We start from the raw sequence: 14,389 nt of genomic DNA, 5'->3' as shown, positions 1-14,389 counted from the left end.
TATGTCTAAAATAGCATGTCTGGGGTGAAGATTTTTTTAGCACATAAAATTGCATCTTCTAAATACTTCTGATCAACAATATGGCTAATGTCTGTGGGTTTAATTACAAACCTTCCTTAATCTCAACCTTCAAAAAAGTATTCTAGCCTTCAGAGCTCCTCCCTGTCAAGTCCCACATCCTGAAATCGACTTCGATGGCCTCCATCTCACATTCACTCTGCAACTCATGCATTGAAAACACCACATCCTACAGCTCATTCTGTGTTATCCTCAGATGTATGATGTAGCTAACTGAGGAGCAGGAAAAAGGCTGGAGTGTTACGGCTGTGAGCATGTGTTATTTAACAGACTTATGCTCACAGAAACCCTGCTAGAAAAGGGTTTGCAGCTAGCCCAGTGCTAAAGCAAGCCCCTCAACATGTCACCCACCCCAGTAAAACACTTGGGCAGCCCGTCGTACGACCCAACACGTGCCCCAAGCATCAGAGCAACAGAGAACGCTGGATAGCTGCAGGGAGATCCCTTGAATCCAGCATACAAACCACCAGCACAAACCCAACGTGGCAATGACTCCTATTACCTTGATTTTTAAGTTCATGAAACCTCATCATGTAAAAAGCATGAGATGGGTGATGTTACCTAATAAAATGGACAGTACAAACTGTGAGTTATCTAAAGGAGGAAAAAAAAAATCAAAATATTTTAATATTTTATGCTTTCACATTTGTCTCTTTTTCATTGAAATTTTTAGCACCTTGTAAGTTTAAACATCTCTCATAAATTATTTTTTTATCTTCTTGAAATACACACAGTTCAGCTGTCACTCAGAGACAGTTGCTTGACAGTTCAAAGATGTTATTACAGTCAGTTGCAGAAAAAAAAAATCTTTTACTGACAGCTGGTATTTTTAAGACATTTGAAATGAGAAAAAAATTAATTCTTTAGTCTCCAAGTTGGCACAATCAATTTATCAGATCTCATGTTGTGGCAAAAATTATGGGTATTTTATCTCTGATGTATTATATTGCAGTGTATAAATAGTTTAGTGAAAAGTAGCTATCAAAATCCAAATTCAGTGTTTCCCTGTAATTGAAAAATCAGCATATTCTCAATAAGTGCAAGCGAGCTCCTACCTTTTATGCCTCCCTCTCAGAAACAACTGAACTGAGTGCAGAAATTCAGCTGCTGCTTGGAAAGATGAATGAGTTTTTCCACTTGCTGCTACATAAGATGGAAATACAGATCATTAAAATACCCTTAATAACAAAAGATGTTATTGCTGAAAATTAACAATTTTATTTAAAAGGCTTCTATTTAACAGTACTTTTCTTTCACGTGTTTCGGTGGAACATCAGTTAGAATCCTAGATAAAATAGGTAAGCCAAGGTGCCCATGATCGAGCTCAAAGAGGCATTCTTCAGAGAAACTTGCAATTTTTTTCTTCCTTCCTGTCTTCAGTGATGAACTGAGTGATTCCAATACAACCACTGAGCTATTCGCCACCTATTTAGTAATTTTTGAATGGCACATGATTTTGTCCATGTTTCAGTGCACAAAAGTTTCTGCCTTGCATGGTTTAACCGCTGTTCTTCTGTTACCCCAAAACACATTGTAGGTGAAACTAATCACAGTGCCCTGAGACTGCCAAAGCCTTGAGGGCGTTGAGTTTTCACTCTTTGATTATTACTAATTCAGTGCAAATACATAGTTTTAAGGTTTAAAGGACAATAAATAAAACTAAATACAGGTGAATTAGGCTACTAGCAATAATCCTTGTAGACAAAAATTGAGATTTAGGATCCTGGAAGATAGCAAATACAGTATTGTTCTATGAGGGGAAGGGGGGGGAGTGGGAGATACACTCTGGAATTACTGACCAGGTAGTTTTCAGGATACTCAAGTTATTCCCACCTAAAAGATACAGCAGAGGGCATGAGAGAGGAGCAAAAGATCAAACTTTTGATGTCTAAAACTAAATAGTGGAGTAGGCTTTGAATTTCACACAGCGGTGCCTAAGGATAACGTACAGTCTCAATTAAGCTACTCCAAGGGATATCCACCAACAGTACTTGGGAATTTTCTACTCACTGTAGCTATTTATAGTTCACTGTCAAACAATATGCAGCAAATGGCTTTCTACAATGGATTATCCCAGGACTGGTGCTGTTCAGTATTTTCATTAATTATCTGCATGCAGGGATAGAGAATAATTTTTTTAATCTGTAGATAATGGAAAGCAGAACAGATTTGCAAGTATTTTGGAAGGCAAAAATCAGAATTAAAAACCACCTTCAGAATGCAGATAAATGTTACAAGAAGAATACAGTTTCAGTAAGATCAACTGGAAAGCACTGCAGGTTTGTAGAAATTGCCAACTGCATAAATACAAGATTGGAAAGAAATAGCTGAAGAGCGATTTTCTAGCTTGGCTTCATAGCTGATCACAAACTAAACATGCCAACAACACTGCTGTTGCAAAAAAGAACCCCTAAACCTTGTGTTGGGATAGACAATAGTAGGACTTGCAAAGTAATATCCTCCCCTAGAAGACCTGGTCCAGCAGTGGACACCATGAGGCAAATATGAATCAGGATGGAACCCATACAGAGGGCTGCAGTGCAAGTTTAGCAATCGTGATCTATGAGAAAAGACTCAGAAAATCTAAACTTGTTTCATCCAGGGCTGAGAACACTGAAGTGCCAATACGGTTGCTGCAAAAATGAACTATTTTCAATGCCTGTGGGAACAGGACAAGCAGCAATGGACTCAAATAGCAGCAAGGAAGACTTTTTTTAGATGTGAGGTAAGCTCCAACAGTCTGAAAAGTTTAAATAAATATATGGCATAGAGAGGTTATGGAATCTCCATAACCTGTAAATACTGTAAAAAAACCAATTCTATGGAAATCAGTTAGGAATGATTCAGCTGGAGCTGAGCCTGTCTTGGGTAGGGGCTAAATTAGCTGGACTTCCCAAGTCCCACAGTATTCCACTGTCTGGCTCCTACAGCAAATCTCTGGTGCCAGGAGCCTACACCACAGGCTTGGGAGCTGACATAACCTCAAGAGAGGTTCTTGTACTTTTGACCAAAACAAAGCACAGCACTCCTCAATATCTACTTGAGACTGTATCTTGCTGTTTCAGGCATCAGTATGGTGAAGATAAAATGTTTTCCTGTTGGCTGCTACTGTCATGGCAATCGGCAAATTGCTTCCGGCATTATGTGCATTCCCATGTGGTAACATTTTATGCTCTCAAATTTTATGATGTGTAGTATTGTGTTCTCCTCCCTTCATCATGGTTTGAGCCATCCAGTTACAGGCAAGGAAGATTCCCCCGCCACATACCACCCACCTATTTGAAACAACAAACCTTATTGCTCTGGCTTCTCAGGTGCGACCAGCTTCTGTGTGATTTCATAAAATAGGTAAGGCTCAGTTAACTATTACTCTACACAGGATGTAAAACTCATTTTTCCTTCTAAAAATTTGTTTTCTGCAACAAGATTTTCACTATTTCCATCAAGTGGCATAAAAGGTATTAGTAAATTAAAATGAATTTTTAAGAAAGAGGTATATGTGTCCAGGTAAAATAAAATACTGCTTTCATGGAGCAGTACAACTCATTGACAAAAAAAAAAAAAACCAAACTGTATGATGGAAGTGCCAAGTATCTTGTGAAACCTTTGAAGACATAAAAATAGAGGACTTCTCACAAGTTGAGTAACTAAAAAGCTGTCTGTAGTCAAAAATACTTCGGAAATTAATAGAGGTAATTACAAATTTCATTAAATGTCAGTTCTGGCTTGGTTTTAAACCCTAGCTTGCCTCAATTTTGCAAAAGGTTTTTATAGATTACAGCACTACCCACTCTACAGACTGTATGCCCTAGAAAAAGCAGGTCCAAAAAGTAAATCACAGTGTAAGTTTGTTGATAAATGAATTTGTAAAAAGAACACTTTACACCAGAAGGATCAAAGTCAGAGCCTTTATTAAATGTTCCTTCTTTAAACAGACTGCATTTAATCCCCCTTTCGCATTTGTGATTTCTAAGGCTATTTTAAATACTTTGTTTTACAGGGATTTTCAGTCTTCAGAACCGTCACAAGCAGCAAGTTAGCAGTACACAAAAACAATACGCTTTAACTTTCACTGAGTTCTATTTCTGCTTCACAAGGTCAGTGGCAAAGAACAACAGTTCTTCCAGTGCTGGAGTTTTTGCACAGACCCTGGAAAGCAAACAGGTGTCACCAGAGTTTAAGCCTGATGTGCTCTAGCCACATCTCACAATTGGCCACAATTTACCAGTATTGATTAGCATATCTGTTGCTTGCGCATTATCTGTTCCAAAAAGGGGACCAAATTTTCAATTTTCAGCTAATGTGGGTCTAATTAAGGCTATTCTGGTATATTTGATACTAAAATACTCTCTGGGAGTCCTTTTCATGAAATCCCATCAGAATTAACATTTTCAAAAATGAAAACATTTAAAATAGGTGTTTGAGTTGAAATGCTGATGCAGCGGTTGGTTCAGTGTTTTCTTGTTTTCTGGAGCTTTATTATCACGTCAGTATAGTGTCATCTATCTGTTCATCAGAGTCAGCCTGGCCAGCCAGCTTCTTCAGAGATCTCCTGCAGCTTTCATTGAGAAGCTCCAAGCTGGCCGCATCGAGAATCTTGGAAACCGACTGTGGAAGGAAGAAAACACCAATTACCAATTCCTTTGGATGTACCATTCCAAATAAGAATAAACTAAGCGCCTTACAAGCTGTATTTATCTAAAATCTTTCAAACATACCAAAACCCTTAATCTGTTTTTATGATTCCAGACATGGGAACTGTCCAAAAGCAGCTAAGACTTAGAAAAGTGGTCCAGAAAGTAGTCGATCCTAAAAGATTCTAGCACCACTGATGCTGCAGTAGGATGATTCAAGTGACCAGAGCACTAAACCAGCAGTCCTAGCTATGGTAACTACAGCACAGTGAAGCCTTAAGGCATTTTGAAAGCAAGGCTACTCTGTTAACCATGGGAGGCACATTAAATACCTTGATTTTGTTAATACTGCATTGTAAGGTTGTACAGGATCAGTATTGCTTATTTCTTCAAGGCTTAGCATGAGAATACTGACAAAGGCTTAAATGCAAAGAGGAATGTTCCGCTCCATCTATTCCGTAAGAGGCTGCCAGCACATTCTGAGGCTCTGGGCACAACACCGAACCCTACGCCAAGCAATGTGCCACAGCCTTCTACCAACGATTACATTTTCTTCTGTCTCATACCTCAAGCACTTCTTCACTCGCTCTCATCTTCAGAAGATTGACGATAGCTTGGTCGCTGTAGGCTCTTACACTGGTGTTTTTGTCCTTTGTGTTGTCCAGAAGTGCTTTGAGGATTGGTTTAATTGTCTGAGGATCCAGTGAGGGAAGATGGTTTTTATTTGCCCACCAAATCATCTTTTCTGCAACTAACTTTATGTCACTGGATGAGTTCTGGAGACACTGAAGGAGACAAAGATGGACTTAAATTCAGATATAACAAGGACAGGTATTTAAAGCAGTAGTTTCCTTTTTTTTCCTAATTTAAATATTTTAAATTGTAACAAGAAAAGCAAACAGGTTTCAACTCACAGGTACAAGAGACAAACTTGTTTGACCAAACTGTGTAACAGTAAGAGACAATCAAACCTTGAAAACAAGACATCTTTTCAAAAGAAAACTTAAAAAAATGTGGTTGATGACAGGGTCACGTGCTTCTCCCAACTGTCTCAGGAAATGACAATGACCACTAAGTGCAGCAAAAGCCGATAGTGTCAGCACCTCTGTAAAATACACTCAATCACCTGCAACAGCCAAGTCAATCTCATTGGAGTATAAGGTGCATTTCAGCAGTGGATTTCATCTTAAAATAGAATAAAATAAGATAAAATAAAATACCTTTGTATTTTTGATTAACACATTTAAAACATGAAAGCTAACATCTGAATGTGAACTACACTCTTAATACTGTGATAAAGGTATCATCACAACTATGATATTTAGATGTTATATTTTAATACAATACTATGATAAAATTAATATAGAAATGTAGAATTTTAAAAAAAGTCTGCTTTGAAGAATGATGGCCTGCTTCATGTCAACTTGCATGTTTGGCAGTTTTTCAAGTAAATTGAAAAGAAATGTAAAACCTGAAAATGTAACGCAATTTTATTTACAATAAAGGTGACAGACAAAATAAAAAGCAGCTCTCCTGCTCCAGCACTACTCCTCACTCCATCTTCCCCTATTTTCCAAGACATCAAAAAAATCTTGAGGTTCTAATGTTCAAAATTCAGATCCTGTCTACCATGAGGGATTCTTGGTGGGGGAACCCACACACCAAAACCCCAGAACAACGAAGAGGGGAATTTTGAGGTAGAATATTTAAATAGCTACGAATTGAAAAAAGCATTAACTTCAATACTCTTTTTTCTGTTAGTCAATACCACAAAAGTGAAGTCAAAAAGTACTGCAGCAAAACCAGGTGAAGTGAGAGTTGGTATTTGATGTGTTTCTAACAAAGGCCCTTTGACCTTTAGCAACCTTAAAAACCTGACAACTCCCCCCGACTCTTCTCTGCTTCTCTGCCAGCTGTTTGTTACAGCAAGGAAAAAATTAATTCCTAAGAATCAAAACTGAAGTTTACCACAGAAAGATCAAAAGTCCAATTTCCATATTACAGCAGGGATAGCAGTGTTGTATTCACACCTGCAGAGCAGTCCAATAAAATTATGATTTCTGTACTTTGCAAAAAAACCCCATACCTAGGTAGTTCTCATAAAAAGTCTTACCTTTATAAAGAGGTTAGAAAGTTTTGGAGGCAGGTTCCCTCCTCCTTCCATGTGGTATTTCATAAGAAAGCCCATCCCTCTGATGCCGCTAACTGCAATGGGAATCTTCAACACAAAGACAAAAATTGTTATTATTACAGCAGAGTTCAACATGGTCACATGGGCTGGTGAGCTGCTGTGGAAGGCTAACAGATCTCTTGAGAAACTGCAGCATGCAAAGCAGGAAAACATTGGGTTAATGTTATTGGGTGATATGATGAAAAAAAAATCATAATTCGAATATGAGCCACATGGAACAAGGTGGCAGGTCCTGCGGAGCCCCCAAGTTCCCTACACCAAATTATTTTTTCAACCCTAGATTGAAAATCGTCCTCCTAAAATGCTTTATTTGCACTTCTTGTAAACCTGGCCCATGAATGAGAACTTTAATAGGGAAACAGAAGTGTAATTTACTCCCAATGAAAGCTCCTCTGTGGTTGAAGATTATTTAATCTTCATCTCCAGAGAGATCAGAGCTCAAAGAATCAGAACAATCATGTAATTTCACAATAAAACTGCATCTAGTCCAGGGAGAATCTTCAGATTGCACTTGGGGATTTTTGTCCTGTTTGGTAATGCAGAGAACCTGCACACCTTTTAAAACTACTCCCAACAAGCGCTTGGAACAGAACTCGCCCGCTCTCACGTAGCACTTACTCTGTCAGCAGTGGCATTGCTGAGGATCATCTCCTGAACGCTGTTGTAGTACTTGGGGGCGCACAGCCTGCTCGGAGCAACATTTACAGCCACGGAGAGAGCCAGGCTTCGGCCGTGTCTCACCATCCAGTCAATGCCAGAGACGTCTGCTGCAAATGAAAGAAAAGAACAATAGCAAGGCTCCTGCTATCCGTTCCTCTTCATCTAAGAAAGCGTTTGTCAGTTTGTCTTAGTCTTCCATAAAACAAAGTAATAAGCAGGATCTAAAGCAATGCCTTGCTTCCTCCGCTCCTCCCAAAAAGCCATACAAGCCGTGCTAAAAGACAACGCCTCCGCCAGACAGGAATACCTGAGCAGGTGTGGAGACCAGGCACGAACAAGCAAGGCAGTACTGTTCAACTCAGTGACTTCTGATGGACTCAGTCACATGTCATCGGCCCCACATCACTTAGTGCGTGCAGGAGCCTGGCACTGGAATTACACAATGACTAATAAAATTGTAAAAGTCATCTGTATTTGAAAACAGCTAACAGATTCCCTTTTTAATTCCATAGATGAGAGTAATCCCGTAGCACTCCCAACCACTCTGAGTTCCTACAAAACTCATCCTTTTATCTAACTTGGAGGCAAATTAATTAATTCTCCAACAGCATCTGAAGCCATCAGATGTGGTCTGCAATTAGCATAAGCCCATCTAAGATCAGTGTCACCAGAAGATGTGGATGGCCCTCCCGTCCACCCGTCACCTCCCATCCTCTGTGTCAGCACTAGCAATCACTCAGCCATGCTGGTACTTTCATCAACTCACCTGAAAACAAATCCAGGAAAAAAAAAAAAAAAAAGGATTGGTAACCCCGAATTACAACCACACACTATGCTCAACTATGTACCAGGGTGTGCAAATGAATAAACAAAGAAAAGTCCAAGAAAATCCAGAATAGAGATTCAGGTTTAAGATAAAGAGGAGCAACCTAAATAATCAGTCACAAAGTTTTCCAGAACGAGTGGCCAAGAAGGTCCCTTCCCCTGCTATCAGAATCAGTTCCGGTCACTGTAAACAGCTTCACCTACCCAGTAAGTGCTGGTGGAGAACAGTACTGAGCTCCTCTTCTGACAGAAACGCACACAGTTCTGCTAAGCAGCCGGCTGAGGCCATGCGGGTGGCATCCTAACGAGGAAAGGAAGAAAAGAGTAACACCAGCTGAGCTCAATACACATCAGAGATAAGCACCACGAAGAGCAAGTGAGAGAAGATGATACGAAATAAAAAGAGAAGGAGGAAATAAATAGTACTAGTAGTATTTCACTCTTACTGTTTGTGGATTTCTGTCAGTTTGCAAGGTTTCTTGTACATAATGGAACTTAAAGCCAAATCCACAGTCAAAAAAAAACCAGCAGAGACTGAAGAACTACAGACCTTATATAAACTCTGATTTGTTAAATGGAAAAGTCACAAAGATGAAAGTGAATGTTTTAAATGTTAAGAGTTTAGATTCAGGTTAGAAAGTAAGCATTGCTTCTAGCCATCTCTAGACAAGCTTATCTCGGTGACAAACTCATACTACTTTTAAATTAAAACTTCCAGGCTTTTCTTGTTTTGGGTTGCTTATGCAACCATGCCATCACTGCTCCTCTCCACCCTAAAACTTACTAGCCAGTGGAAATTTTTCAATGCTTCTGTTTCTAGCATGCCAACAGTTGCATGACTATGTTGTACACATTAAAACATAAGGAAGAAATTACTAGATGATTAAATTCGCAGATGATACTGCTATCTGCCATATACAGGAGACCCTATATTAAACTTGAAGAGCTGCTTGTTCATCAGAGAAAAATCTGCCATTATCTGAAAAATTTCTCACACTAAATGACAAACCCCACCTGAAAGCCTACAGACACACGCATGTGCATGTAGTGAAGGTTTTTCAGGTTTTCTCCAAGACAAAAAGCAAATCTGACTTCAGAGCTGCCTCAGACATGCTGGTGAGGAGCTACAGGTCAAACCCATGTACGCGGTTGCCAAGGAAACATTAAATTCACAGATTTTCAGAGTTACCAGTGACTGCCTAGGCAGCTCTAATTCTTGCACCTGACTCTCAGCTAACACACTACAAGGCTCCGACAAGATTGATTTTACAGACCATATTCAGCTCAGTAATGCTCAACTACATGCTTCTTTATATACACTTCTTTCCACTGTATTGTTAGTAATTTGCCCCAGAAGTTATTATAGAAAAATAATTCTGTTAGAAAGGTCAGATTTTAAATTTAAGAATAAGACCGTCTGCAGCAGGGATCCTTTGCAGCTGGCTGAAGCAGTACCTCATCATGTCCCAACATCCCTAGAAGCACCGTGCTGATATTCTTCCTAATTGCAGCATCTACTTTTGCACCAGCTCCTCGTGTTACAAACCGCAGAGCTTGCAGCATTGTGTCCCTAGAAGTGATCACAACGTACAGTCAGACACTGCCTCTCCCCTCACCATAAAGAAGAAATTGAGCTCTGGATACCTGTAACAGTTTCTTACACAGCAACAACATTCATATGCCTTACAGTTTAGGAGACCAATACTCTCTCTGCGCAGCTGAAAACTCCATGCTAGAGAATATTTATACATTTGTGTATTTGCATCTGTCTCTTATAATGTAAATATTTTCTGACTATGCAAACATTTAACAAATTCTCAAAATCAGAAAGTTAATTTCTTAGGGATCTGCCCAGTTCACGTACAAGGACAGCTGCGTTACTTCAGGTCAGACCGACAATTCATACGGTCTTCTATCTGGGCTGCAGTGGGTTGCTGGGGTGCAGCAGGAGAGAGAACCGGGCAGATCCCAAGCAACGCTTCCCCAATACACTGTCACAACTTAGCTTCTGACCCGGGAAGTCCCCATCATCCACATCCCTTGTTTTACAACCCTTGATTAACAGTCAACTGCTCTCACTAATAAGTAAATCTTACTCTCAGAATTAAGGGGAGGGTGGGAAGCAATTCTACACAATTAGCTGTAATAGTTTTGTTCATTCATCCTAGCCCTTTCTTTCATCCTTAATAAGCAGGAAGGTCTGAGATACCACCTACGGCTTACCTGATGGCAGAGTCATCACTGGAACGAATTCCATTCAGGAGCTCCGTAAAGAGAGGATCCACTTTTACATGGATGACAATGAGTTTACCGAGAGCGTCGGCAGCTTTGAGGCGAACAGCACGGTTTGAGTCTTGTAGGGCTTTGGTGAAGGTTGTTTGCAACTGGGGCAAAAATGGTTTCAGGGCAATCTCAACCTATACCAGAGATGAAAGAAGGGAAAGTGGCGCACTCAAGTCTGAAGCAGTGGCTAGAAATCAAAGCCTGAAAACAGCATGTCATCTTCTGTAGCATTTAGTTATCACAAATAGCCCTTATTCAGATCTAACACACTACTAAAACCAGAAAACCAAGTATTTTACCATGCAACTTTTATCCCTTTCAAATCTAATCTAATTTTCTGTGTACTGAAATACAAGGGTAACGTTGTTGAAAGACTTTACACTGTCAAGAAGAGTCTTTTGCACACAGAGCCCTAAATAAAAGCTCAGCACAGTTAAATACATAAGATGATCATCTTTGGACATAACATTTCACAAAAATGGTGGACACAGGAGAGAAATGAATTACATGGCAGTTTTTAATCATTTGAAAGTGTTATCAGCATTTAGCAGTGTTTCTATGAGGTCTACAAATTCAAGCACTGGGGGCTTTTTTGGTAGGCCAGAAGCTGTTGGAAGAATACAATCCCATTACAGTGCCAGTCCTAAATATCAAACACACACCAGCGGGCATCCTAGCTGTATTTAAATGAACAGCAACAGATATTCCTGAAGGTTACCATGGAAAACGTTCACAAACCACAGTCAACTACTTTGAATCTTACCTTGGCTAAAAGAAGGCTTAATGTTTCAAGCAGAGCCACCTTGACATTCCAGCTGAACCGATCTCCCAAGATCCGAATTAGTGGCCCAGTAATGCTCACCACAGATGGCTTAAGAGCTTCAGCAGAAGTCAGCTTAATAACCAGCCCTAAGGCCTTTGCCGCCTCCTCCTTCTGCTCTGGATTACCAGTTAAAACACCTTCCCGCAGCACCAGGAGTATGGAAGTCACTCCCTGTCATGAAAATTGGATAAGAAAGGTTAGAAGCTAAGAAGCAAAAAATATATATCTTATTTTTGCTCCTGTTGTACACCAGATGCACAAGCTTGGAGAGTTTCTCTTAATTTCCTGTTGACCTTCAGCTGCCTGCTTCCACATTTACAGAGCTACTTTTATTTGGTTTGATTTCATGCATCTACGCCTTACTAAGCCAGTTGCTATGAGAAAAGTGGTGGCGGCTCAGGGAATTTTTAAACCAGAGAAATTTGGCACAGAAGTCCAGCTTTACTCCCCCACAAAAAGCAGCCAGCAACCATGACTTACATCCATAACAGATCTGTCAAAGCTCTAGTTACAAGAGGAAGCTTCTGTAGGGTAACTCAAGAGCAGCAGTAACCTACAAGAAGTCTCTCGAGCACACAGGATCAGAAAGCCCCAATAGTCACTGCTTCTAATAGCTGTTAAGTCCTATGAATCAGTTCCCCCAAAAGGTGCATTACGGCTGTGACAAATCCACGTTCATTCTGATCCTTTACCTTCTTAGGAATACAGAATCCCGGCACGTGCTCGCCTTTGGCCTCATTCCCTACAATCCGGATATCCTTGTGCAGGTCCTCAATGAGAGCAAGCTGGTTCCCAGCGTCTAATTTCTGCAGGGAGAAGGGTAAGACAAAGATGAGGCCAACATGGCAACCAGCTACTCTTTGTGAATTCTTTGCAGGTGTGTCACGAGGAGACACTTGTTTCCTGCCTCCTCCAAAGACCTGGCTACTGGCTCACAATGCTGAAGTCAAGCTCATCTTACAACTTTCAGATCTTTGCAGCATTTGCAAATGTAAATGTAGTTTTCAGTCAAAACAGAAGTTCAATTTAGGCAGTATTTTACCAGCTATCCCCGTTTTCTCCGTGCCAGGCATCACCATTGTAACCTTTTTCAGCTGCCTCTCACCTTGGTGATGGAATTAAGCGCATCCCAGCTTTCATTCAAAACTACGGGGTTGGTATCATTGAATAGACGTATCAAGCCTGAAACCAAGCTCTTGAGATGACCGGTATAGTCTGCTTTTGTCTTGGAGCAGTAGATATTCAGAATGACAGCTGCTGCCTGTCTCATTCCCAGCTCAGGGCTACGGGTAGCTTCTAGTAAATCTTCAGTTATAATTCGTTGTCCAGCGTCATCTTCCACAGACAGGATTACAGACTGGCAGTTTGCCATCTCCTAAAGAGTCCAAATTAACTTTATGTTAACGCTCAAATAGAACAAAGCCAGATTTAGCCCCAGGTTTCCCCATGTTAGCCACAGCATCTTCTCTTAAAGAAATACTATAACATATCCCACTTGCTAATCGTTTCTCCTTAAACAGCTGGTCACATCACCACGGAACGCTCGATTCAGTCCTGGAGCAGAGACAGGTATATAACCAACTCTCAAAATTTTACAAGTGACCAAACTGCTGAACTGATAGCTGCACAGTCGCTCCCCAGCTGCAGAAGGGCTAATTAAAAAAAATGAGAGTAGCTCAGTCTCCCCCATCTTACTCACCCCTCAGAGACTGTGGGTCTTGTCAGATAACATTTTTTTAATTTAGGTAGTTTAATGCTGTGCGTCACAGTACTAATTACAAGCATGTCTGTGGGTACATTAGAGATCTCCAGGCAGACTTGGGGCTAGAAGCTGAGCTAATGGGCATCTACAGCAGACAGCAGGACTCTGTCACTCACATTCCTAATTCACCAACTTATGTACGTGCCTATCTGCAATCACAACTCCAGGATGTTCTCTGGAGTCCAAATACCAGATGTTTCAGAAAGCAGTACAGGAGGAGTGCTGCATGCAAAATAGGAGATTTCCTCCCTTCAGCCCTTTAATCTCTCCGTCTTCTATACCAAGAATAAATACAAAGTTAACTAGACACTCTGGCAGTTCTCCAAGAATAAGTAAACTGAGAATCGTATCTTGTTGCAGGCCAAAGAGACTTTTCTATGGATACAAATAGATTTGGAAAGCATACGTTTTTTGACTCACAATATGCCACCAGGCAAAAAGACTCATCCTGAAAGAAGCTAATGGATTGAATTAAAACATGCAATCTGTGAGTCTAGAGAACACAGATTCTGTGCTGGGAAGTAAACCCGAAGCAGAATCCTCAGGCAACCTGTCATAACAAAGAGCTGAGCCATGCTACTTGCCAATTGCTCTTCACTGGTCCCCAGCTTCTCTTTCAGCGCAGACATCATAGCAGGCAGGATGACACTCAAGTGCCGTGTCAGAGCGTCCCCTGCCACTGATGAGAGGAAAGCTAGCACACGGGTGTTCACAGGGGGAGTAGTCAGCTAAAAAAAAAAACCAAAAAAACAAGACAGGCAAAATTTTTTCAGAAGGAATCTCACTTCATCTACAACATGAAAAAATCCTAAGTATAAATGCATCACAACCCAAGTGACAATGTTTTGAGCATAAAATCAGAAAAAGATTTCAAATTATGCTCTTCCTTTTGGCATACTGGTCCAAAGAAAACTGGCAGCAGGCAGAGGAAAAAGCACAGTTCTGAAGTTTAAAATTTGTTTCCAATTGTACCTTTGGCACCAAATAAGGCAGCACCACACGGCTCTTGACAGCCATAACTTGTTTAAGACCATCCACAGCAAAGTCAGATGTCTCTTCATTATCCTACAGGGAAAGAGAAAGTTATAAACCTGAGAGATGATTTGTGACACACCAAACTAAACCCTACTTCA

The 14,389-nt window shown here is 40.4% G+C and overlaps 1 protein-coding gene across 2 annotated transcripts in view; it reads right to left on the bottom strand.

Moving 5' to 3' along the window:
- Positions 1 to 3,972: 3,972 nt before the first annotated feature.
- Positions 3,973 to 14,389, bottom strand: part of GCN1 (GCN1 activator of EIF2AK4) — a 43,382-nt gene continuing 32,965 nt past the window's right edge. The window contains exons 47-58 of one of the 2 annotated variants that reach the window (XM_075770185.1): positions 14,229 to 14,321; positions 13,841 to 13,984; positions 12,600 to 12,869; positions 12,187 to 12,300; positions 11,435 to 11,665; positions 10,612 to 10,805; positions 9,844 to 9,958; positions 8,593 to 8,689; positions 7,522 to 7,670; positions 6,826 to 6,930; positions 5,279 to 5,497; positions 3,973 to 4,686 (exon numbers count right to left, since the gene is read on the bottom strand). In XM_075770185.1, coding sequence (XP_075626300.1) covers positions 4,561 to 4,686; positions 5,279 to 5,497; positions 6,826 to 6,930; positions 7,522 to 7,670; positions 8,593 to 8,689; positions 9,844 to 9,958; positions 10,612 to 10,805; positions 11,435 to 11,665; positions 12,187 to 12,300; positions 12,600 to 12,869; positions 13,841 to 13,984; positions 14,229 to 14,321 — 1,857 coding nt within the window. In that variant the 3' untranslated portion in view covers positions 3,973 to 4,560. The remainder of the gene's footprint in view (positions 4,687 to 5,278; positions 5,498 to 6,825; positions 6,931 to 7,521; positions 7,671 to 8,592; positions 8,690 to 9,843; positions 9,959 to 10,611; positions 10,806 to 11,434; positions 11,666 to 12,186; positions 12,301 to 12,599; positions 12,870 to 13,840; positions 13,985 to 14,228; positions 14,322 to 14,389) is intronic. The other variant, XM_075770186.1, reaches the window with a different exon arrangement.

Source organism: Balearica regulorum, chromosome 17 (genome assembly GCF_011004875.1).
Source record: "Balearica regulorum gibbericeps isolate bBalReg1 chromosome 17, bBalReg1.pri, whole genome shotgun sequence".
NCBI lineage: Eukaryota > Metazoa > Chordata > Aves > Gruiformes > Gruidae > Balearica > Balearica regulorum.
Note: the sequence above shows the minus strand (reverse complement) of the source record. Positions and strands in the feature narration are given on the sequence as shown.